Below are 26,038 nucleotides of genomic sequence, written 5' to 3'. Positions count from 1 at the left end.
GTGAGGTCGCGGCGGAGGGCGGGGCCCAGGCCGGAAGCGAGCGGGGCCGGGCTGCGGGGCGGCGAGGAGCCGGTGGCGGAGCCCGCGGGAGGGGCGCCGTGCAGGTCGGTCTGTCTGTCAGCGGCCGCGCGTGGGGGCCGGGGCAGCCCCGGGCACGCCGCCGCCGGTCTCGGGGCGAGCGCGGGTCGCGGGTGCCCGTCGCCCGCCGGGCCGGGCAGCGTGGGGGGGGGGGGGGGGGGGGGCGGACGGGCGCGCTGCGCCACCCGGAGCCAGGCCGGGCGGCGGCTTTGGGGGCGGACGGGTCCGGCGTTCGTGCGAGCCCTGCGCCACACGCCCGCGGGTTGGGGCTGGGGCGGGGTCCCTGGCCGCTCCCCCGGCCGGGCGGAGCGGAGCTGGGGTGGGCGGGGTAGACACGAGTGGGGCTGCGGTCGGTCGGGCTGCACCGGGCCCGGGGCGCTGGTGATGCCGAGCGGGGGCCCGACCCTCACCCCCAGCGCCGCGGGGGGCCTCCCCGCCCTCGCGGCCTATCTGGGAGCCGGCGGCGGGCTCGCCTCGCCTGGGACCCTGTGCCGGCTCGCCTGCGGCCGGGGGAGAGCGGGGCCCCTGGCTGTGGCGAGGCTGCTGCGGTCCGGGGCAGGGCTGAGGGCGAGCTCCGTGGGGCGTTTGGTGTTCCCCCAGGAAAGCAGTGGCTGCTGCTTGTTGCTTATTTGAGAGAGAAGGCAGGGGCTAACCGGGCCGCACGGCGTTTGCTGTGGCTGATCGGTATTTGCTTTTCTTTCTCTTCTGAGTAGAGAAAACACTATAGAGCTTACTTGTGTGTTACCTCTACTTATTAGACTAAATGTAAATGCATGAAAACTACAGTTGTAACTCCTGTTGTTCTTACTAAGGAAAGCCAAAGGAAGCAAGGAGGAACTTTTTTAGACAGGTGATTTTAATATGAACAGCCTAATTAGGAAAAAAATGTTTTGGTGAATCCCTTTTCGGGTACAACAAGCGAAAATTTAATTTGTGTCTGTTTATGCACAGGTCATGTCTAGATTTCATTCATTCATAGTTAAATTTCAAACCTGAGAGTGTTCATGTATTTAAAAATAGAAAATAAAGGTTTTGGGAAGATGTCCTGAATCCATTTTCTGAGCTCTTGAGTTTTCAAAAGGGGTTGTTTTAACAAACAATAAGTTTTGAGACCTGTTAGACACTGTCATTCAAGCTTTGGTGCAACTCTTCCATCAGTTTTTCCTCCCTGTCTTCAGTGCTGCTCCTCAGTAGCTGGGTTTTTTTGGTGAGTTTGCGGTGGTTTTCTTTACCAGTCTTTAAATAGGATTTTGTGGGTTGGTGTTTTGGGTTGGGTTTTTTTTTTCCCTCCTTTAATTTAATTAGAATTTTGACATGCTGCTATGTGAAAAATCTCCACATCTGATTTTGTGGAGATTTAGAATATCAGTATCTGATACTTCACATTTGTATAAAAATGCTCAACTTTTTCCTCTGTGACGGCCCTGTCACTGAGAATTTTTACCAATAATAGCCTTAAAACAACATAATTTATATTCTGTAGCCCAACCAAAGAATCGGAGCAAAAGCTTTAAAAGTAAAAGCAACGTAATGCCTACTTAATCTAATCTTACATTTCATATTTTAAATTGGATGTGCTTTATTTTTAATCACAAACATGGAAGAGAGCTATTCTAGTGAATACTACATTGTCTGTCCTTTCCCAAGCAGTTTGCATGCTCCCACTAGACTTGTTGCATTGGTGTTGTTTCCTAATGGCTCTTTAGTGTAAGCTATGTCCCTGCTGAAGTTAGTAAACACTGTGCACTAGTTTTGTAAGATATGTATTTGTAAGTAGAGAAGCAGCTTTTGCATCTTAGCATGTATGAAAACAGGCTTAACTCCCTCTTTAAGATGCTGTCTTGCAGCACTTGTGGCTTGCTGCTGCCAAAAGTCAGAGGCCTTGCTTTCTGATGTCCTCCCTTGTATGAGTTTTTCGAGATCCCTCCATACATTAGTTGAGTATACTAACACAGCAGAAAAATATTCTTGCTTTCTTTTCCTGGATTTGTTTTCTTCCATTTTAGTGAGTAAAATCTACTGTAAAGAGGACTGATGAGTGCTGGAGTTGGCACAAGGGAGGAGCAGGAGCCAGTTGGGATGGAAGTGGGGACTGGCACTCCACCCTTCAGGCAGTGATTTATTCACTTCCCTATGTTTTGTGTAACCAACCCAGTGATTTATCTAGGCCTACTCATTGTTTCTTAAAATTATGTTTTTTCTGAAACGTATGTAGTTACGTCACCCTTCTTCCTCTTTCCCTTATATTGCTTTATTCTCCTTTGTTATGGAGCACATGGTTTATTCATGTTGCATAGGAAAATGTTAGGATGTGACTTTTTTATGGAAGAATGTATAAAGCTGTTATAAGCATATGGCATGTTTATGTACATTTAGCTGATACATAAAACCTACACTAGGGAAAATGAATGCATATTAGTTCTCGAGGCTCAGCTGAAATACTGTTTTGTGTAGCTCTAGGTCACTCTTAGGGCATGACAGTATTACAGATATGTCCAGATTTTAAATGATCAAGTGTAACTCAGTCATCCTTGCTTGAAGATTCCCCTTGAGCTTATCAGCAATCCAAAACTGAACAACTTGGAGCAATTGCACTCTGCTGAGATGAAAACATACGAGTTGTGCTCAGAGCAAGAATGCAGCACTTCTCATTTATTGCACAAGAAGGAATGGAGAACTGTTTTGAATGATTAGTTTGTTGCTGGCTTACTTCCGTGGCTGATGAACTAATTTGATAAAACCTAGACGCTCTTATTTTTATGCTGGAAAATCCCTATTATGACGTCTTAGTAAAGATGTGATACAGTTCTGTATCATGGTGTAGATAGGAAATGGTTGTCTTTTGGTCTGTGTGAACTCTAAAAATTAGGGTAGGGAGGGGATGGAGAACTCGGTCATGTAAGAACAAAGGCTTTTTACACATCTTTTTCCTTTCAGCATCTGAAGAGGAAAGATCCGTTTTGTGTAGAAATAAGCGATTTGCAGAGGACAGCCCCAATGACAGAACTGTCTGCGCATTTACCCCAGTTTCAGCATGGGCAGCTGACAGAAAACTTCCCTGATAACCACCTCAGCAACACCGTATGTAACAAACAATTTTATTACCTGGTAGCAGTTAAATCGGGATGAATGAGTGTGGATGAAAATACAGTTCAGAACTCTAGAAATCTGTTTGTTGGGAGTAGTTTTCTCTGTCTGGACTGTTGTGTTGATAAGCAGTGCTGAAAGAAACATTCTGTAAAATATCTGATGTTCTAAACTCATTTTTATATACAGATAACACTTTTCCCAGTTTAAAGTGGTGTTGGAGTGACCAAGCCCTCCAGAAAAATAAGAAAATGGGGTGGGATGCTCCTGTGTCAAACATTGACCTTTAGAGGACTTAGTGAGCTCTCTTGATCTAGCCTGGCTGTGGGCTGCTTGATTCACAGGTTTCTCAGTCACAGAGTTAATTTTAGTCTAGGTAGAGCTTGAAGCCTGGGTTTTGTTGTTACTACTGCTGGAGGACTACTCCTTTGCAGGAGGAGCAGCACTGTCTTACTTGTGAATAATTGTCAAGGTGCTCTCAGAGTTCGTGAGGTTTTGGGGGGAGGGGGAACTCAAACCATAAAGTTTCATATGATTACTTTGAAAGACCTAAGTGCATACTTGTTGCTAAAACTGAACGCATTGTACTGCATGTGTTTTGGTAAAACCAAGTTTAGACGATCAGCTTGGGTGTGGTGCCCAGGCTCTTGGATTTGTCATGCTCAGTTCTTTGTTCCTGCTATAGCTCTTGAATATCAGGTTTCCTTGTGACACAGAAATGCTCTTGTGAGGCTGGGCCACTTGTAGCCATGTTTATGACAGTGATTCAAGAGAATATTTTGATCCCTGCTCTAACTCTTCTATACAATCCAGCAGTTTAAGTGGAATTTTGAAAAATCCTTGTCCTTATGTCAGATCAGCATCCTGCTATATCAGTAAAAATATAAAACATTTGAAAATTTATTTTTAAATCAAGAAGTCAGTCTGACTTAAGACCTTACTGATTATAAAAACTTAATAAAAATAGAAAAGTGGAAACTTTCCTACTGCATCCTTTGTGCTTTTACTTCAGAGGAAATGAAAAAGGTTTCTTTTCATTTTGGACAGGGGAGAGATTAACTTTTATTGAACACTTCTGCCAGATTAAAAAGGCAGACCTCAGCAATAAGCTGTGGGCTCACCATCCTTACAGATAACTTGGTGATGCTCCTTCCCAGCAATGAGGGATGGATGGTTCTATTTACTTCTCACTGACAGACTGTACTGATGAATAACTACTACTCGTGTGCTTTTTCTTTCCATGTTTAAGTGCAACTCCAGGTGTAGTTTCAATACTTAGTTGTAATGCTTTTTCTCCCCTACACACATCCACTTTGGTTTTGTACATACGTACAAAAATCCTTTCCTGCTTAAGTATATCTAGCTTCTGTGGCTAACAGTCAGCATGTGAAATCACTAAGTACTATAATTTGCCATCTCTTCTTCCAGTCACACACCAAGAGTTCAGCCCAGTCTTCAATATCTGTCACTGTATAATAACCTTTAAACATAACTGGTGTATGTGAGAACTAATGAAGTCTGTGCCCACTGTCACGCGAGGGGGTCAGCTCCTGATGTATAAATCTGCATTTAATAAATAAAAGCTTTTTATCAAATATGCTATTTTTTTATCTCTTGGTTCAGGGGCATTGCTCTGGGTTTGCTATTAACTATTTTCCTGATAGGGGAAAAAAAACCCTATCATTTGTTTTTGATACTGTTTATTCACCTGAAAGCGCGTAGTTCGTAACATACGTTTGCTTACGGTGTTATAACAGGTGTTACTGACTTTTTAGCTTCAGAATTTTCCCTTTTAACTATGTCTGAGGAAAGTGAAGAGTCTGTTCCTTTGCTTCCACTTCAGCAAGAGTCCATGGCCTCTGCTCTGTTTAATACTGATCAGGTAGGATATGAGTGCACTTTGTTCTTTTAAGCAGTGGGGCACGCGCATGTCACATTTAGCTACACTTTAGTAGCCTGAAAGGACAACTTTTTTCTAGTTTTAACAGCGAACGAGAGAATAACTCTTATAACTCTTTTGATGCTGACCTGGTTTTCATGCACTGTGTTTTAATATGTAAAGGCATTTTGTGATTGTGTCTTTGTTCCTAACTAGTGGAGGGAATAAAATGGCACATATTGGTCTAATTTCTTCAATTTTCCTCTTTATGTTTGATTTTGCAGGTTTTTTTAGTGGTGTGCTAGTTAATCAGGCTTTTCCTTTGGCTGTTTTTGTGCTTGCTTTGCAAAGCTGTAGATTTTTATTTTACTTTTTATATTTCTGTGCCTAAGATACAGGTAATTGCTCCCTCATGCAGGACTGCTGTTACAGCAGAGAAAGAGCAACATATTCTGCAAGCGTGCAGAAACCTAAATACTAGGTCTGCTTTACTTGGGAAGTCTTCTAAGGCTCTGATCATCTCCAATGTAGTGTTACTTATCATTGTCTTAGGCAGTTTATTTAGACAGGTAAGCTTATCGTTGTCTTGTTGTAGACTGAGAGAAATGGAGTATTTTCACTATCAAAGTGGAAAATGTTACATTTGAGCTATAATCTGTACAGAAAGAGGTTCAGTTGCAGCCAGCATTTCCGAACAATTAAACATAATCTGTTTATTTGTTTTCTCCCATATTCCTGTTTCTATCTGACTTTCAATAATTGTATGTGAGGACTTTACGCAAAATGCTAAGTGATTTATAAAGAGTCTTTCATTTAGTAAGAAATAATATCGAACCCAAAATCTTTTTCAGGACAGACTTTAAGTTAATGATACTAAATTCAAATTAAGGTTAAAACCTTAATTCTAAAAATCTGGTTGTCTGCTAGTTTTAATTGCTTAATTAAGACAATTTTAGATTTTTTTTCCCCCTTATATTCAGCTTCCTTTTTGAAAAATAAAGCAAATTTTCCTAGAGGACAGTTCTTGAAACCCTGCTGAACTTGATCCTGAGGATACCACAAAAAAGGAGTAAATAGGCAAAGCTTTTGATGAGTATTGTTACTGTGTAATGTTTTGTAAAAGCAAATTTTTCATGAGTTGGGGAAGTTGTAAAGCTTCAACTGAGGTTTTAGCAGTGTCAGTGTTTGCGGTTCAAAGTCCAGGGACTTGTACTCCTTAATCACTTAAGTGCTTTTGAAAACCCCACTATGAGTTCCTGAGTGTGTACTTAACATCTTTTCTGAGGGTGGGGCTGGGAAAAGTCTGTGTAAAGAATCTCCAAAATTACTATTGATTTATCAAAAAAATGCAGTGAGTTGATGAGATACAAGTCAGCAGTTATGTTTGGAAATGCTATTAAGAACAGGTAATGAGACTTTAACATTGCATGTTTAAGGAAAAAATTACCTGCATAAGAGCACTTAGGCAGAAACACATTAGGTTATTTTGAATGCCCTATCTTATGTCTAGAGCAATTTTACTAAAACTGAGTGATATTTTAAAGGTATTGCAAAAGGTATCTTCCTTCAGTTTATTGTACCTTTTAATCTAAAGCTGCTTTAGTGCACTTAGTCAAGCTGAACTGTTTGTAAATGAAGTAACTCTGAAGAAATGAGATTCATTTTGTAAGGAATCAAAAATCTTTGTGTTACATCTCTTTTATGTTAAACCTCTTGAGTGGAGGAAGTGGGAACAGTACAGCATTGACTTTGGACATGGTAATACAGTAAAAAAAAAAAGAGTAGACTGTATAAACTGTTGCATTTTAGAGCTTGTTTAGAGTGACTGGTAAACATAAAATGGTTTTGTTTCTTTGTAGCCCAGAACAACAGGTGGAACGTAGCTCACTGTCCTGTTGTGTTCTCTGTATGTGCACATAACATATACAAGGCTGAATGCCCCCTGCTGATGGGGGTTCTTGGAGAGGGGGCAAAAGGTTTGTGACAACAGGAGGAGTGCAGGCCTGATCGTTTACTTGTAGGTGGTGGTCACAGTTTGTGGTTTTGCTTGTGGTTAATCTCAATTCCATTGAAAGTTTAACTCTGTCCTTGTGTTTGAATTACACCCTTGATGTTTCATGTAGCAGTATCAGGAAGGCTAGGAGGCTCTTTCATATTTGTTGACAAGGGTGGTGGAATTTCTTCAATGTCAGTGAAAGGATGTGGCAGTATCCTTGGGAAAGGAGAGAAAGAATCTGCATGCCTAGCTCATCACGCTGAAACTTTGGGATCAAATCTCGATATAAAGACTGAGAATTACCTGAGTTTGATCACTGTTTCTGTGTCATTCTTCTCACTAAAAATGTGGGAACACAATACCTCGTGAAACCTTTTTAATATATATTAACCTTTTTAATATATATATATATAATATATAATATTATATATATATAATATATAATATATAATATTATATATAATATATAAATAATATATATAATATTATATATATAATATTATATAATATATAATATATAATATTATATTATATATAATATATATAATATATAACCTTTTTAATATATATTCTTTAGTGTACTGTAGTGGGACTAACATGGTAAGGGAAGTAGAAATTTTCTTGAGACTTATATAGAGTCAGGTTCATAAATCTCTGTTTGGCATTATTTCTAGAAACAGATACAGTTAATTCTTGTCAAGCGGTGAGTAATCTACTGTCATGCACCCTTGTATCAACTGTAGTTTGGACCAAGGGGAAAAGCTGTCCTTCTTTATCCAGCTTTTAAAATTCTCTTTAAAGGAAAGGCGACATAGGCTGTTAGATGCAACCAGCCCTACTTTCAGCTGCTGCTGTTTTTAATACAAATGCTTCTAACATAACTCTGTGCTCCCATTCTTTTGATAACTGTGTGATGCAATTAATTACTGCTGTTTAAGTCCTTGCTGCGGCAAGTGTTCTTGACAGTAAATATTACCTTACACGTTTCCCCCTCAAGATCATCTTTAGCTTAGTATACAAGAATATGATTGTGGATAGTTGCTGAGGAAACTTTTTTTTATGTATTGCAGAATGACAACAGTGAAAGACGTATCCATGATAATAGTGAGCGCAGAAGACATGACAATCCCGAGTCTGAGACCAATGGGCAGCCACAAAATAACATTCAGCAAGTGGTGGAACAAGACGAAGAAGAAGATGAGGAGCTGACACTGAAATATGGGGCAAAACATGTGATTATGTTGTTTGTACCTGTCACACTTTGCATGGTGGTCGTTGTTGCAACCATCAAGTCTGTCAGCTTTTATACACGCAAGGATGGACAGCTGTATGTATGAATTTTTTTCCCCTATCTTTTCAATAGACTCAGATAATTTTCTTTAATCTCCATTTCTTCAGGAGTCTAATTCAAGCAGTGAACTCCCTCTTGCCTCCCTTTTTCCCTCCACCAGCCCAAATATAGTTTTGTTTTATTCCTTCCAGAAACCAGATTCTATATTCGTGGTACTATTGACATTTGTTGTCTGTCTGGTGACCAGTTGGGATATCATCTTGGTTGTTACTGCTTGATTCAAATCCTAGTCCTCATTGTAATACTTCGTCATGCCCTGTGGTATTTATAAAATAAACTCAGTCCTGAGCCAAAGCCATTTCAGTTTTACTCTGCTAAAATACAAAGATTTTGGAAGAGGAAAAAACTTACTTATTTAAATGAAGTAACATATATGCCAAGTTCTGGTTTGCCTATGCTGTTTGATAAAGACATTCAAATGAAAGCAGGAAGATAGCTTTATGAGGTTCACTTCTGTTGCAGGTATAGAAATTTTCCTGGCAGGTTTTCTGTACTGAATTTTTTTTTTTTTTTGGCAAAATATTAATGTTGCCAAAAAAAGCAATATCAGTGAAAGCTGATTTGAGAGAAAGGAGACAAAGGAAGAACAGTGACCCTGTCAGAACCTGCAGCAAATCAGTCTAAATGTTCCACTGTGAAAACATTTAGACAAAAGGATTCAAAGTGTGTTTGGCTTTGAAATGTTTGTATAATATAAGCATGTTATAAAATGTTTCAATAAAACACAAAGTTCTTTTTCACTATCAAAGTTGTTGATCAAAGAATTATTTTTCTTGAGATTTTATTTATGGTAAGTGTTGTTGTTCCCCCCCCCGCCTTCCCCATAATGAAGCGTTTTTTTCCCCAGGTTGTTGTATTTCTTTAAGAAAAAGAGAATTGAGCCCATACATTGTTTTGTTGAAATCACTGGGGAACCTTTCATTGTAAATCCACTAGATGGAGTGCTTATAAAGGTCTAGCTGCAGTAATAGTCTGATGATTCCATAGCATGTGAGTAATTGTATCAAACAACATGGAGTTCTATTTTTTGTTTGTTTTACAAAGTAGAAAATAGTAGTAATCTAAGAATGTAGGAAAGGCAAGTCTTCTAAGGAATTTTTTTTAAATTAAAGTTTGCCTGATATGATACTATATGCTGCCTTTCAAATTTTGCCTAAGTAGAAAATAGCTGTTGCTTTTACAGCTCTGAATTGAAAGATTACTGCAATTTCATTTGATGTTGTTCTCACATATCAGAAACATCTGTGCATTCAGTGGCATTTCAGTTGACTCTTTGTTGTTGTAGCATCTACACTCCTTTCACAGAAGAGACAGAGACAGTAGGACAGAGAGCCCTGAATTCAATTCTCAATGCAGCTATCATGATCAGCGTTATCATTGTCATGACCATACTCCTGGTTGTGCTTTACAAATACAGGTGCTACAAGGTGAGTATAAGTATAATTGACTTGAGTAATTGTGCTAGTCTTAGTTATTAGTACGGATTATTGAGAATGGAACAAAATGAAGGGTTATCAAGGATGGGTGAGCAAAAGTAGCAGAATTGGTGATTCAATTTACTGTTTCAATTTTGTGGCTTCTGTTCCTTTGACACAATGGGGAGGCAAAGGCCCAGTGCTAACACCGCTGGCTGTTTTGTGAGTTAGAATTATGGTGGCATTGCTTCCTGTTCCTATGAAATGTACCATGTACTGAAATCTTGTGGTCAAGAACTACAAAGTACAGACCTGGTCTTACAATTTGAAATCTATTCAGGACTTCAGGGTCTTTTCAAGGGCTCCCCTTTCCCCACCCTGCCCCCAGTATAAAAGTCTCTCAACAGTGTGATGTGTGTGTGGCTGTACATACCAGGCAATAGCCTTATAACAAACACAGACACTCTAAGGCTCTTTTGTAAAAGACTTCAATCATATAATGATGTAATCTAGGCAAGTCCAGGCTTAGCATAAATAATTGCAATGTCACCTGCCTGGGAGGAGTTGTTTGTGAAAATTCCTGGTTGTCTTTGGGTCTTAATGACCATTTGACAAGGCTTGGCCTAATAAAACTTCCCAGTGTGCAGCCAGAACCTTGAATCTGTTTCATAGTCGTAAAACAGGCGGTGGGATCCATGCACTGGCAAAAAGCTTTGCTCCACTTTATTTTGTTTTCAAGAGGGAAAAATTATTTTGGTTTTCATGGCTGTGGGTGAAACCCCTTTACAAAGTATCTGTGGAGTGACTGGGGAAATGACTTTTGCCTGAATCTGCATACAGCTTGGAATAGTGTTTTTTAAAGTATGGACCTTCTCTTTTATCACAGTGTGGTGTTAAATCTGAACTGACAAAGTTTTTCTTTTTAAACTGTCAATTCTGTTCATTCTAATGAAGTCAATAACTGATGTACTTCAGCTAGGTTCCTTGGCAGCCAACCAGTTCTCCTCAGGTGCTGAAGGCATTAACTAGTTTTTACTAAGCTTTTCACATTTCTGGCTTCCCTCTTGACCTTACAAAGCACCACCCATTCTCCTTACAAAAATAATTGTTGTACTAAAAATTAGAATGATTAGACAACAGAAAATTCCTGTAGTTATATTTTATGATAATTAAAATAAATAATTAACTTATTTTTAGAGTTGCTAACAGTGTATTTCTATGCTGCTATATCACAATGATGTAAAATGTAGTTACCTGTCCATTGAATTCTATTTTACATGCAGTTCTATATGTAGAATGTAGTCTAGATTATGGGGAATGGAACTTATAATGAAAGAATGTTAGGCCTCCAGCTGGTAGTGATAATTTGCTTATCTTCACAAGATTTTTATCTGAAAACTCCTTTGAAGAAAGGAAATACTATTTCAGCTTTACTGCTGTTAGTATGTTTCTACTGTTCGTGATAAGTTAAACATGGTCCTGATTCTAACTCCTAAATCTAACCAGAAACAGCATCTTCGAAGGTGATTGTATTTGACTAGCTTTTCTTTTTAACTTATTTTATTATTCTCTGCATTCTTCATTGTTTTAGTCTGCCTAACCAAAATCTGGCTACTGTAGCTCATTTTAATTCTCTGCATCCTGCAATCCTTAGTTTTTATTCAAGTTGTAGCATGCAAAGCCGACTCTGTACCAGCAATCAATTAGTGTTGAAGCTGTTGTCAAACGAAGAATGAAAATTCTTTAATTAGAAGGCAACAAACCTGTCATGGTATCCTGCTAGGAAAATGCTGGCCAAAATTTACAAGAAATACTTTGGAAAAATCACTTGTATGAAAAGAGGCCGGTGGTCTGGAAGATGCTATAGCAAATGAGATACATACTGAGAATAAAACAAACATCTGTGGGTAAAATGCCAACTTATGTCAACTCTTGAAACTACCTCCTTTAGTACTGTTGACAGTAGTTATGCAAAGTATGTGTAAACATTTGCTGGACCGTGGCCTTGGTGTTTGACACTGTTAGCATTTTACTCTTTCCTAGAATGAAACATTAGTATTCACATTGTTTTAAGTGTTAAGAAAGTTTAAGCACTTATACTACAAATGGAAGAACTGCAGATAGAAGTCATGTTATTATTAAAAGAAATGACACAGCTTGCTTTGCCATTTTCTTGAAATGGTTTCAACTAGTTTTACAGAGAAATAAGATTACTCTTGTTAGGTCAGTACTTAGATATATAGGTAGCTTTACAAGTTGTTTGAAAGTTGGATTCTGTTTCAGGTACCTGTCAGTCTTCAGCTTTAGTATGTTTTTTTTTTCCCCCCACTTGCTATGAGTGGTGACAGTTTGATGGACTGAGACAGACACTTTGGCAGTTTTCTTGCAGCATCTTTACGGGCACCATGCTTATTACATGTGGGAAATTCTTAAGTCTTTTTGAGAATACACTAGCAAATATGGAAAGCCAATCTGTTAGATTAGCAAGTAAAATGACAGGTTGAAGGTTAAATTTGAACCTGTTTTGAAAGACAGTGTGAAGAAGGAGAATGAATGTTTCAAAAATTGCCGAGAATTTTAAAAATTCTTATGAAAAATTTAGTATTAGACTAAATGTACTAAATTACTAACTGTAATAGCTAGATTCTTAATTTGCTGGAAAGTCCTGGTTGCTTCATGTAAACTTGATTCCTTTAGTTGTGTGCATGTGGGCTTTACTTTTAAATTAACTTTTGCAAAATATTCTAAAAACTGTAACATAAGATGCATTCTACTACAAATCTTTGAGAAGAGAAATAGATAACACAATTTATAAACAGTTTCTGAATACTTTGATCTGATGTACATATATAGCTAATTTAACCAATTAATTTTCCACTGAGCACATCTATTCAAAGCAGGATTTCTTATGCATCTTGAATTTCTAGATTATTGCTCCTGACTGGTTATCTGCTTGCAATGTTGGGTCTGGTTGTGTATATAAGATTCTGTGCTGGGAATTTGACAAATATATATCTCATTCTCAGTTTAGAGACTACCAAAGTTACAGGGCTCTTCAATCTTAACTTTCAATTTTGCACAGTAATATATGAGTGGTATGCACTTTTATCAGTGCAAAGTCTGAGCACCTGTCATTTCCAAGTTTAAATCTATGCGTGTCCCCACTGAATACAACCCTGAACTGTTTTTTGTTAAATTGTTGGGCATGTATATCTGCTCTAATATCAAAATTAGGGATTATGTCTATAGACGATTGATAGAGACATTCATCAATGACATGCTAATTCTGAATTCCAGCAGATAAGCACTGAAGGTTTTTCTGTGTTCCAGCATTTAATTCTATAACTGTATTCTGAAAAAGATTTGGAATCAGAGCAGGCTTTTTAATTGCGCAAAAATGAATCATGTTTTCCATCTGTGTTAATGCTGGACACTTCTGCTATGTTATAACGCCACTGTTACCAAAATGGCCTAAAAATATACAAACAGTAGTTTTTATTGTATAGAACCTCTATTGAAAGACCACAAAGCACTTACAATTCATAAGTGTAAATTGAAATACAATAATGTGTATAGACTAAATATCAATTTAGCAACAACCAAAGAGAGAGAGATCTGAATATCATTTTCTTGCTTTAATCAAAAGGGAAAATAACCTTAAAAGCATTTTTAAGTAGATATTAACTTTAAAATAACAAATCTAAAAAAAAAAATTGTATTGATATCTTTTTTTCCCAGGTGATCCATGGCTGGCTTATCATTTCTTCTCTTTTGCTGCTTTTCTTTTTCTCATTCATCTACCTGGGGTAAGTGAACTAAAGCATTAATGTGCTATTTTTCATGTATCACTTTGTGTATGTAATTATTTTAGAACTAGCCCTTGAATCTTAAGCATAATGATAGTGAGTAAGCTATTGCAATAAAATTTTTAGTTTTACATAGGTTCATAGAGTACACATAAAAGAGAGAGAGAGATTTATGGGTTTGTAGTGCATTTGATATTGTACAGAAGCTGTCCGTCACATGCATCACCAGAATAAGCTATCTTCCACAGGGTAGCTTATTCTGCTAGCATATCTTCTGATAACTTAATTTTTCATAGCCATATGACACAAGGGCAGTTGTTTACATCATGGCTTTAGTGGTCGGCTGTATATGCAAAGGCTGTTTGCACAGGAGGGGCAGAAAAGAATCAGCTGAAAAGAATCTACTCTCTCACCAAAATATATCCAGTGTTTTTCTTTTCAAATTTGGAAGCATGCCTTTATCCAGACATCAAGAAATGTTGTACATAATACTCACTATTCTCTAAAACAAGCAACCTGATCAGGGTTTGTAACTAGAGTTATGCCATGAAATTATTATACTGTGTATATTTTTGTACCACTTGATGACAAATACAATTCTCTTTGAAGAAGCTTATTTAGTTTGGTCTCTAGGGGAAGAAAATGGTGTTCCTTCAGTCACTAATTTTTGCCAAAAGTGATCTGTGATGCCTTTTTGGTCAGTATTTTCTCTAACCTTAATCACAACTTTTGAAATACAAGGCAATGTGTGCTGCACAATGCAGTGCAGTCTGGGTGGAGACAAGTTGCCAGGCTCACTTCCTTTGGGTTTGGGTTGGAGCTGACACTCTTCCATGAGCATGTGTGAGTAGAGGGACTAAAGGCTTTCCTGACACTCTGCTTTTCTTCACCTGTCCCTGCTGCCTCACAGTAGTGTGCTGTGAGGGCTTCTTTTTGCAGAGGTCCAGTGAGTGAGGAGGGAGTTTGTAGACCAATTATATGTGATGGCAGTAATGGTGTTCTGTTAACACTGTACATCTCAAAGGCCAGCTAACAACTAGGGATGACAAATTTCCTGGAGGAAAGTATAATGCAAATTATAAGGTTCTTAGTGGCTTGATGAGTTGGTAGCAGCGGAATCTGCAAAAAGCCAACACAACCATTTCTTCCCTGGGTCAGTGGAAATCACCTGTGACTTGGTGACAACTTCTTTGTCTATTTTGATTTTGCTGATTCAGGGTCTTAATTAGTTTATAGTATTTGGTGTGACAGTGACACGGTTCATCCAAAAATAAAGCTTTTTACTTTAGTGCTTGTGACAAAGAATAAAACAGAATAACCATGTGTATCTTACTTTGAAGTTAGCAAAGTGTTTCCATTCCGCAGGTGGCAGGTAAGTAGAGAGAGATCTATTTACATGCCTTTGAAGGTCCATTGTAACCTCACAAATTCTTATTCTTCTGATTTTTAAAAGTCATGAGCATAGTCAAAATGACTGGTTTTGCAATAGTGTCCTTTCCTGACAATTTCTGCTTTGATTGGGAAGGAAATAGAACATCAATTAAAAAATCAGAAAAGTGAAACAGTTGGTGTGAAGCAAACACTGGTAAAATTATTCCCTTTGTGAAGAATAGTTAAGTAGTAATTGGAGATAGCACATTTGTGCCACTACATTGAATATGAAAACTTAAAAAAAAATAAATAAATTCTGAAGCTTGCATCCGTAACTTGTTTCCATTGTTTTCAGCAAATGCCATCCATATTCTTTTCCGTATTTTTTTTTTTTAGTGAGGTTTTTAAGACGTATAATGTTGCCATGGACTACATTACGGTGGCACTCATGATCTGGAACTTCGGTGTTGTGGGAATGATTTGTATTCATTGGAAGGGTCCGCTTCGGCTCCAGCAGGCGTATCTCATTATGATAAGCGCTCTCATGGCCTTGGTGTTCATTAAATACCTTCCTGAATGGACTGCGTGGCTTATCCTGGCTGTCATTTCGGTGTATGGTAAGCTCTGGGGCAAGGCATAGTAACAGGTATTATGGTGGGAATTTCTTCTGTTCCCTGACTTTTCAGTTTGTCTGACTAGACCTTAAAAAAAGAAAAAGTGTGTGTGTGTGGGTATTATCCAAACTAGTGGATAGGGTGATTACAGACTTCAGAAATAAGATCATGATCTAAACCGAGATAGGTCCCCTGCAGCTAAGGGCTTTGTGTGCCTGTGTGATGCCATCTTCCTTCATGTTTTCTGGACTTCCTAGATTCTTTGGAGAGGAGAATTGAAGTAATTCAAGAGAAGAGGAGATAAGAGACCTATGTTGCCATTTTGATCTCTTCTATGAAGGTGGAGAGCTTTTGGCTTCTCACTTTCCCCAAGAATCCCTGGAAACTATTGTATGTTCAGAATTTAGGAGCTTGTTGTTTGGGTACAGTCCCATACAGGTATAGATCTGCCCAACCTACAAATTGCTCAAATTTGTGGACATAAAAACAACACCCTGATCTGTGCCTAATAATATAATGAGAAAGAAGCAAGGAAGGATTAAAGGCAGTTTTCATTGCTCAAAGTCGTTTTACATTTAGAAGGATATAGTTGTGAGATCCGTTTCCTTGATTTTTTAAAATAAAAAGAAAATTCATTTGAATTATCACATATTACACTTTTTCAGAATGATGACTGAGACATACCTAGATGTAGTTTTTACATAAAGCTTTAGAGGGCACTGGACACTTTTGGTAAGAATATCACTCTATATCCCAAATACTGATTTAGTTTCCAGGCAAGACTAAAATCCAGTTACTTAGACATAATTAAAACATTACAGCTAACTGTATCCATGAAGATGTGCTCATAACTTGAATTTTTTTGGAAGCATGTAAGTGTGATGAATGTGTACTCTGAAAGTCACTGATAATGATAAAGACCGAGAATCTGTCCAGTTGTAGAAGTGCAGGGAATAATAAGATTTGATTAGCTCTGGTAGGTCAGTGTATTCCTTAGGCGTCCTCTTCCTTCAGAGGGAAGAAAAACATCCCTCGTGTGTATGCTCATGGATCGTAAGGCATGTTAAGAAAACCTTCCCATCCCACCTCCCTGCTTCTACCCTTCGTATGACTGGAACAAATCTGAGTATTCCAAGCATTCAGCCTTCATTCAGTGATTGCAAAACAAAATTACTCTTCAGATCATATTCCAAGACCGTAACGTGGTTGGTTGAGTAAAGGGGAGGTAAGTTTCAAAGCCTGGGACCCCACGCTAAGAATTCTTTACTTGAGTGGGACCAGCAATGGTGCTCGGGCAGTTAGCTCAGGTGTGGAAGGCCTGCTCTGTGCAGCATACAGCTCTTGACAAGTAAGCTGTTCCTTTCAGTGTCAGATTTTGTTTCAAATGAATTTAAAGACATACAGTGAGTGGACAACTGCAAAAGGTAGTAGCAAGGTTAATATGTAAATGTTACAGCTTTCTGTCCAAATATGCAAGACAAGGGAAAAGTAGCTGAGGTTGTTTGTGGAGTTGCAAATTTCATTAACAAACTGTCAACGTCCAGGTGAGAAAGCAAATGGAGCATCTGATAGATCAGTTTTTCCTAATGCTGTGCTTTGATCTGTATGAGTAACTTGTACAGTCATCCTATTTTGTAAATGATTGCTTTTCAGTTAATTTTTACTTGTTCACCCAGTTTCATATACTGTCCCATGAACAAGAGGGAAGCAACAAAAGCCGCTGTTCTTTTCTTATGCTAAATATGCTTTGAACACCTCTCAAATCTATGCAAACACAGCATTTTTCTGCAATGGTTAATAAACCTGGGTTTTTTCCTCTTCACGTGCACATTCACTTTTTTCCCCTCTTTAAGTGGGAATAAACTGGCAGTCATGTCTACTTCACAGAAGTTACATAAGCCTCACTTACCTGTTGTCTTAAAATTTGTTTCAGCATTAAACTTGGGTTAAGAAAAGCTTTGATAATAGAAAGCAAGCTTGGGTATTTCGAAGATGTTAGTTGAATAGTGGCTTTCGTGAATTATTTGCCTTCAACTTGCAAGTCAACATACAGACACAGATACATTTGCAGTTGCATAATATCTTAAGTGAGGAACATCACATTTTTTTTCATTTGTATACATATTACAGTAATATGTAAAATAGGTTGTATAACTGAGAATATTAAAAAGTATTCCTGTAGGATACTGTCTGTCTTGTGGCCAATGGCTCTCTCAGAAGTGTATCTTCAGGGTGGCATTTTATCTTATTACCAGTCTCTGCAAGTGTTATAGAAAAACCTTCTTATAAGTATGTCTGCAGTGATGTAAGATCTGTTTACTCTTCCTTTCAGATTTGGTTGCTGTCCTGTGTCCTAAAGGTCCTCTTCGTATGCTAGTTGAAACAGCTCAAGAGAGAAATGAAACTCTCTTCCCAGCACTTATTTACTCCTGTAAGTACATTTCGTTAAATACTTTAAACTTACAATCACCCACTCAGCTGAAGTGATTTTCTTATTTTTCTGTGTTTTAACATGATGCTTGTCAGCTGGAATTCTTAGTCTGTTCACTTGGGCCTCAGTTTTCCTTTCACTGTCTCAAAAATGTGGAACATCTTCTGGCTAAGATGTTTCAAGATAAAAACCAGCATGTATTGTTATAAAATACGAACAGGAAAAATGGTAATACACCTTGTTTTGGCCAAAGAAGTACATCATTAGGCTGTGAATTAAGCCTATTCACAGGGAGTACTTGTTTTCAGAAAATATTTATGAACTTTCAGTGCTTAAATAACCTGGGTGTTACTGGAAAGAAAGGGAGAAATTGCCAGGAAGAGATTTGTTTACAGAACTGTTTTCTCCAGGGCTTGTCTTTTTTGATACGTTGTTTCTCCCTGCAGTTGCAAAAAATAACCTACTGAATGCAAATTGCTGTTATGACCTGTGTTTCAATTAATACATAATTCCATTGTTTCTGAAGTTCCATATTGCTAGTTGTAATCATATGCATGAACAGTGAAATAGGTTAATCATAAATCATTATGCTACTGGTGCTCATTTGGAAAGGCCTGTATTTGGAAGCAGAAAGTGTGCTGTAGAGTGACTGGCTACTTCAGGGACAAATTTACAGTGGAGGAAGGGGAGGGGTTTCTTTATCTGTCACTCTTGCTCTGTTTTACTGGTACTACTCATAGCTGCCTGTTGTTCTGTTTTGTGGGAGGAGAGGTTAACGCTGAGAAACCACAAACTTGCATTAAAATACACCATTAAAGTGTGACAACATTTCATTAACTCCAGGTTGGAGAATTCTTTGTGACGGTGGGGGCAGAGAACAATTAACTTTGATGCAGATACCTCTGAATTGAGGTACCTCAGCACTAGTCTTAATAGACGTTTTTACTTGCAGATAAAATAACTGATTAATGGAAAAAAGTAAAGAAATTGTTGATTCAGATTTTCAGAGTGGGCCTTATATATAGAAGTAATTTCTCTGGCAACAGCTGTTGCCATTTTTTTCAACATCTAGTAAGAATAAAACTTTTATTCACCAAATTCTGTAAATGCGTGTTGTAGCTGGTACTGGCTGTGTTCCAGATATTACTGTGCTTTAATGAGAGTAAAATTGCCTGTTGCAAAAGACAGTTGTATTAAAAAAAAAAAAAAAAAAAGGATTGATGCCAACACTATCTCAGAATTGCATACATCTGAAGATACGATTAGCTATGCTGGTTCATTTTTGTTGGGTTTTTTTAATAGCAACAATGATATGGCTAGTGAACATGGCTGAGGAAGATCCAGAAGCCCAACGGAAAGCTTCCAAAAACTCCACGTATGATAAACAAGGTGAGTTTTTATTTGACAAGCCTTTATAGTTGTCATTTTACTGGAATACGTGTTTATGGATACTTGGTTTTTAGCTTTTTAAGTGTCCTGGTTGCTGTAGAAGAGTGAAAGCATGGAGGCCTTATTAGGAATGATGAATCTGTCAAGACTTCAAAAATTGCTTACTGATTGTGCAGTTAATGTTCTTGCATTCATTTTTCTGGGATCCAGGATGTTGGTGGTGAAATGACTCTGAGTAGACAACCATTGACTGAACTCAATTGCTTGTCAAATTGGGATGATATACTATAATGCTAACTCATTTATACTTGTATTAAACAGAAATGTGTCTAGCCCTCTTGGCTATGCAGCTAGTGTTTAAAAAACATGGGGTTTGTTTGTTTACATGTGTTATTAAAGCAGAGCAGAGTTTCTGAATTTAACATGCTTGAAGGGGTGTACATATATGTAACTTTCAGTAAAGTTTTCTACTTTACTGGGAAGTGAAGCTGTCAATGTTCACTAAAGAAGCTAATGAAATGTTAGGTGAGAGTTTATTCCGTAAACTGTGATCTTTAAATTAGGTCACCACAGAACTTCCACTTTGTTGTCGAAGTACTCCTGAATACTAGGACTTGAGTGCAACATGTAGATGCTGTGACTGCAGAGTGCACATTGACTCCTGATTGTTTAAATAAGTATTAAAATCCTAAGTGAGAATGTCTTGTAATGGTGTGTGCCAATGTTAGATGTTGCTAAATGTTATGGAATACCTCTTTTTTCCTCATTCTTCTATGATCTTGCGTATGGAGAGATTGTCGTGTGTTAGAAGGCACATTTTTGAAGGAGATCTTAAATGCCTTTCTTCCTTTGAGCTCCGGCAAACCAGACTCAGAATGAAGATGCTGAAGCAGATGATGGTGGCTTTAGTCAGGAATGGCAGCAACAAAGGGACAACAGAATAGGACCCATTGAATCAACTCCTGAATCGCGTGCTGCTGTTCAGGCTCTACCCAGCAACTCTCAAACAAGTGAAGACCCCGAAGAACGTGAGTATGGAGTACTGTGTCTGAAAGACTTAGCAAATCTGAAGCTAGTTAGTCTTAGTCTTAGTCATCCTGACTGCACAGATATAGTATGCTGTGAGCTAATAGTAAGCTGAAGAGCTACTCTTGCTCATGATCAATACTGACATGCCTCATAGAAATAGATGGAGTTGCTTTTTGGTAGCTTTTGGTTTTGCTGCAGGAGTGAGTACTATTGGCCAAATTGATCTTCAGTTTGATACACAGACTCAAAACTTTAATAGCACAAGCTGCTTTCAGACCATTATACAGTCAGTTGCATCAGCTTCTGTCTTTTTCACACAGTGTTCTGCTGTGTATCACCTCTTTTGGATTTTAGGCCCTGTAAATGCAGTCATTAACGTTTTTTGCCTCAAGATTAAACTACTGTAATCCACTCTGTAGAAAGCAATGTTTAAAACCTAATTGGAGACCGAAATGAATGCAGAATGCTGTGGGCTTGCTTATTTTTCTCTAGCATCTTGCTGAGGTGCAGTATGTTTGGAGAGCATATGACATCAATACTCAGATATCTGTTTTAACAGACTCGTGATTTCCAGTTGGAGTTTAAGCTGCTATTAGATTTGCAAAGCTCTAAACAAATTAGGGTCTGGCTGTCTAATAAACTGCTCTCCCCTTGTGATGCTGCCATATTTAGCAGGTGCAACTGCTTCCTCTGATTCTCAGATGCTCCTCTGTTTAAAAATACAGAGACTTCTACTTTAAGGACAATTTTAGAATTTACTTTGTCCCAAAAATTCCAAATTCAGAGGGTGTTGCAAATCCATTTTCATTTCTAGACCTTAGAAAAATAACATTAAGATGCAAAAATTTTAGGAATTGGGCTATTTTAGTTAACTCATTAACAGAAACTCTTGTCTGGCCAGACTAATAATTTTCTCCTTCCTGAATTCCTACAGCAAATAGTAATGGCAGATGTGCAGTGATCCAGTCAGACTTGTCAGCCAGCATTAGCTTCCTAGAAGTTTGGAGTGGCTTATTAGAAATTTGGAGAGTTTGCTTGTGTGGAAGGAGTTATCTAGCAGTTGCCTTTGCCTGTTGTTCTGTCACGCTGAAAGCAAGCATCCAAGTTTTGTTTCAGCAGTTAAAGGGTGTTTTAGTGCTTAAGAGCTTTTCATGAATGCACTGTTCTGGACCATATATTGGAGGCCTGCTGAAAGAGAGTAGGGTTGCCTTTTTTTCTTTTTTTCTATTTTCTTTTCTCCTTTTTTCTTTTTTTTGCTTTTTCTTTTTTCCTTTCTTTTTTCCCCCAATCATCAACCAGGCATACAACTCTGTTTTGATGTTCTGAGTTCCTCTTAGAACTCTAAAAGTGAGTTTTGGGCTGGACTGTAATCAGGTGACAAAGTAAACGACAGGCCAAGTGAAAACAGCTGGTGACCTGATGTTGGCCTCTCTGACTTGGTATCTTGGACTAAAAGCTCAAAGTGAACTGGCGTTCAGGAAATTTTCATTATTTTGTTTGCAGAAATAATTGAGTATTGTGCTCCCAGAGTTGTTGCTAAGGTGGCAATTACTATTTAAAAGAATAAGATATGAACTCATGAGTTTTCCTAAACCTCACATCTTGGACTAAATATGGTGGGGGTTTGCCTCTGTAATATGCTTTGTAATTACACACAAGAGCTTTTTAGAACTACCTTAGTAAGAATTCTGTAGGAAAATTGGGAGGGCACTGGAATATTTTGCTGGGTATAGGTTTCTAACTGGCAAATAAAACATCATCTAGAAGGGACTTATTTGTCTTCCCCCTCCCTCAGCCAGCTTAAAGGAATTGTATTTCAATATTTCTGTTGAATATGACATGACAAACAAAAGTGGATATCCCCCCAACAAATATAATTACAGATATCTCTGTATATATTGCATTTGTATGTACAGGAGACTAGAAATAGAAAAAAATTCTAATTATAGGATGAAGTATTGAGTGGTGTAATGTTCCTAAGCCATTTTGTTTCACAAGAGTTTTTCTTTATCACTTGGTTCAGGAATGGTACTAGTTTTGAAAATAAAATGTTCTTATTGCCAAGTCATGTTGATACTTAATGTAAATCTGTATTATTCTCTGACAATTACTGATATGCAATATTAGTAGACTGCCTGATACTTAATGCTGCCATATATTAATTTTTGCAGGAGGAGTAAAGCTGGGTTTAGGAGACTTCATTTTCTACAGTGTCCTTGTTGGCAAAGCCTCTGCAACAGCAAGCGGGGACTGGAATACAACTTTAGCGTGTTTTGTAGCCATATTAATTGTGAGTATAATGTAATATTTTAATAGGGATAGTTTCTATTGTTCATCAGGGACAAAGTCATAACTGCTACATTTGGGGGGGGGGGGGGGGGGGGATTTGTTTATTTGGTGGCCAGACTGAAAACTGATGAGGGCTTTAGCTGTGATCTTCATTGGCTGTACATCTGTCACTTAAGCCTTTAGTTTAGGAAGGCATGAACCGTATCTTGTATTTCTGTGGGATTAATGTTTATATGTATAATCTTTTGCTTGTCAGAGTTCCCTAATTTCTCCCTATGTTTTTTGTTTTTGTTTTTGTTTTCTTCCCCTCAGGGTCTGTGCCTTACACTTCTGCTTCTTGCCATCTTTAAGAAGGCCTTACCAGCTCTTCCAATCTCCATAACCTTTGGGCTAGTTTTTTACTTTGCTACAGATAACTTGGTGCAACCCTTTATGGACCAGCTAGCATTCCATCAGTTTTATATCTAGCACACTTGATGCTGGTATTCGGTGGATATTTGTAGCAAATCTAGGAGGAGGAAAAATGTTTTTCCCTCAGTTCTCAAGTGAGACTGAAGTTTAATATTCAAGATTCCAAGCCTGAATCATTGCAACTTCCTCCGATGGTGGGTTGGTGGTTTTTTTTTGTTTGTTTTGGTTTGGTTTTTTTTTCCTGAGACAACTGCTGCACTGGGCACCGTACAAATTTTCCTGTGTGAAAGTGGCTACTTCCTGATGGCCGGTCTAAACCGGGTGCTATTATATCAGAGGTAATCTGATATACATATCTCTGGTAAGGACCACCTGTGTGAAAATTGCTAATGCTTCCACCAGCAATGTGCTCTCTTACCACAGGTTGATTATTTTCACAGCATTATGGGTGCTCAGGACTTCCTTGATGTTAACAGAGGAAGCTGACAAATCACATGGAACTTGTCCCTGTAACTGCTTGAAGAGAGAGAACCTGATTCAGACTTCTTCAGCAGTGATTTTTTGACAGTGGAGTCCTGACTCTGCTTTGTGTAACGAGAAAGGACTTTGTAGCAATTCGACAAAGGGAGAAAGTACTGTCACTCTGAGAGTGCTCCACCACTTCATAGCCTCTGTGCCTGAGTACGCTTGGTTTAGTAAATTTAAAAGCTTTTTTTTTTTCACACTGGAACTAGAACCTCCTCCCAGTTTTAATACTTTGTATCCTCAAGCATGGAGTGCACCTTCTGTACACCTGCTCCAGTTTATGTAGCTACTTAGACTTGGACTGAATTATTTGGCATTAGTGGATCATAAGGTCCCGATTTGGATCTTAGATTCTAAAAGGTTAATAAACTACATTAAAAAGCAATTTCAGGACTTACTCTTTGTGCTCTTGCAAATCATTTTGCTAGAACACCATTTCAAACCCTGTGTTTGAGAATAGTCACTAACAGCATGGACTGCATTGTTGGTATATGTTCCTTCTATTGAAATTCTTATGAAATAAGTAGACATTTGCAGCAATCCCAGATGGAATTTAGCTTGACAGATCTAGAGGCTGAAGTGCTATTAGTAGCATTTCTAATGCATCACTGAAATTTTTCCTCTGTAAAAACGTGGTTTACAGTTCTGTTGACCTGAAATATTGGTCACTCAACTGTCTAACACCTCAGGTTGGGCGGGGATTTTTTTTTTGTGCAGTATCTTTATTGGTGAGGATACTTAAGTTAGGTGAGGCATTACTTAATGTTACCAAGGAGCAAAATTTGTGGCCCTCTTCACTTTAATTACCTCTCCTGTGAGGAACTGAAGACTGGAGAAACGAAAGACAACTGAAAATCACGGAAAAGAAGATACGAGATTTTGAACTTACAAGAAAAAGAATCAATTCAAACCTTAAAACTGCTAAACTCTGTTTTCTTCTTCATTTGAAAGAACTCGTTTATGAATAATTGCTTGGAAATGAGACTTGCGTGAGATGAAGTTGTTTTTGCCATAGGCTCTTACTCTGTACAAGTAATTTTTTTTCCTGAGGGAAGCATAGGGAGTGGATACTATTGATGGGCATTCCATTTTACTTGCATCTTGTTACTGGAGTCCTTGCCAAGTAGAACAACTGTCAAAATCCTGACGCAAGCTCCTTTTACCTTTTTTCTGGGGCTTTGTTTCAGTGCCTATAGATTCAAAGGACTAAGACATCACAGATGCTCACCAACCATTGTCCAAATAAGGGAAGAAAGGCTGTGATGTATAAATCTGCTTTAAAACCAAGAAAGGCTTACTTTGATTGACCTTGGAAACGTCTGTCTCTCTTCCAGTATGACTTGCTAACTGTAGTGTTAGCATTAATCATAAAATATATTGTCTTGTCTCCTCTACAGTACTTTTATTCATCTCATTTGTGTGCTGATTCGTTGTGGATAGCATTAATAAACTAACCATATCAAAATTGCTTACACTGACTTTTCAAGTCAAACTTGCTTGTGTTTTCTAGATTAAATCACTGTTCCATATTTTGCTGCAATGAAGCCTGACTTAAGACAGGTTGGTTGGTTTTTTGGTTTGAGGTTTTTTTGTTTTGTTTTGTTTTTGTTTTTTTTACAAGACTTTGAGTTGTTTTTACACTATTGTAACTTGTCCCTTTCCTGAGCATTATATCTAAGAAAGTTCCCTTGTGTGTTTTATTGGGCATCCTAACTATTGTTTCATTGTATAGAACAGGCTTGCTAAGAGTTGGCTTCACTAGCATCTGTTTGCATATCTGAGCCGACTCTCAGTTTAGAGTTGTTACTTAAATGCAGCAGTCATCTTTATTATTTGGTTTTTGGCTTAAATATGCACCATGGGAGCACTAGCTCCATTAAGAGTTGCGTTAGAATCTATAGAAATGCACAAAAGCCTTTCCACATACTTGAATGGGTGTTAGATATACAACCCAAGGAAGAGCTCAGAATCTTCGAACACTAAATTGCCAGTCTTCCACTCCCCAGAGCTGCTTCTGCTATCCTGAAGTTTTAATTTCTGAGCTAGTGTGGAGTTACAGTGGTGGAGACTATAAAATTTATATTCACAGGAACTGTTGAAGTTTATGTATTTGAATATCAAAATAAATTCAGAAGGGAAATTGCTTTTCAAGCCCAGGCCAATATATGTAGAAGTATACTGTTTATTACAGAGTCTTATGTACACCTTCAAAAACCAGATGAAATTTTCTAGATTTGCCATCTTATGCCAAGTCATGGTAGCTTATGTTCCAAATGAGATCTTGCAACTAAAGATTATCTCAATACTTGGGTCCATAAGGTTCAGTTGAGAACAGTTTTTGTTTGCATTTGGGCTGTTACTACATGA

General features: G+C 38.2%; 1 protein-coding gene across 4 annotated transcripts; it reads left to right on the top strand.

Annotated features, from left to right (window-relative positions):
- On the top strand, window positions 1-25,149 carry PSEN1 (presenilin 1). 4 transcript variants are annotated; one of them, XM_075502858.1, is made up of 12 exons: window positions 1-104; window positions 3,016-3,159; window positions 5,009-5,047; window positions 8,111-8,367; window positions 9,677-9,818; window positions 13,545-13,612; window positions 15,380-15,600; window positions 17,930-18,028; window positions 19,331-19,417; window positions 20,272-20,445; window positions 22,618-22,736; window positions 23,048-25,149. In XM_075502858.1, exons 2-12 carry the CDS (start codon window positions 3,076-3,078, stop codon window positions 23,201-23,203), a joined length of 1,446 nt encoding a protein of 481 aa, XP_075358973.1. In that variant the 5' UTR covers window positions 1-104; window positions 3,016-3,075; the 3' UTR covers window positions 23,204-25,149. The 4 variants fall into 4 exon arrangements, with proteins under 4 accessions (XP_075358973.1, XP_075358970.1, XP_075358971.1 ...); XM_075502855.1 differs by lacking the exon at window positions 5,009-5,047 and having other exon boundaries at window positions 25-104; XM_075502856.1 differs by lacking the exon at window positions 1-104 and having other exon boundaries at window positions 3,019-3,159; window positions 4,941-5,047.
- The last annotated feature ends 889 nt before the right edge of the window (window positions 25,150-26,038 follow it).

Source organism: Mycteria americana, chromosome 5 (assembly GCF_035582795.1).
Source record: "Mycteria americana isolate JAX WOST 10 ecotype Jacksonville Zoo and Gardens chromosome 5, USCA_MyAme_1.0, whole genome shotgun sequence".
NCBI classification, from domain to species: Eukaryota; Metazoa; Chordata; class Aves; order Ciconiiformes; family Ciconiidae; genus Mycteria; species Mycteria americana.
This window is presented reverse-complemented; position numbering and strand designations above follow the sequence as displayed.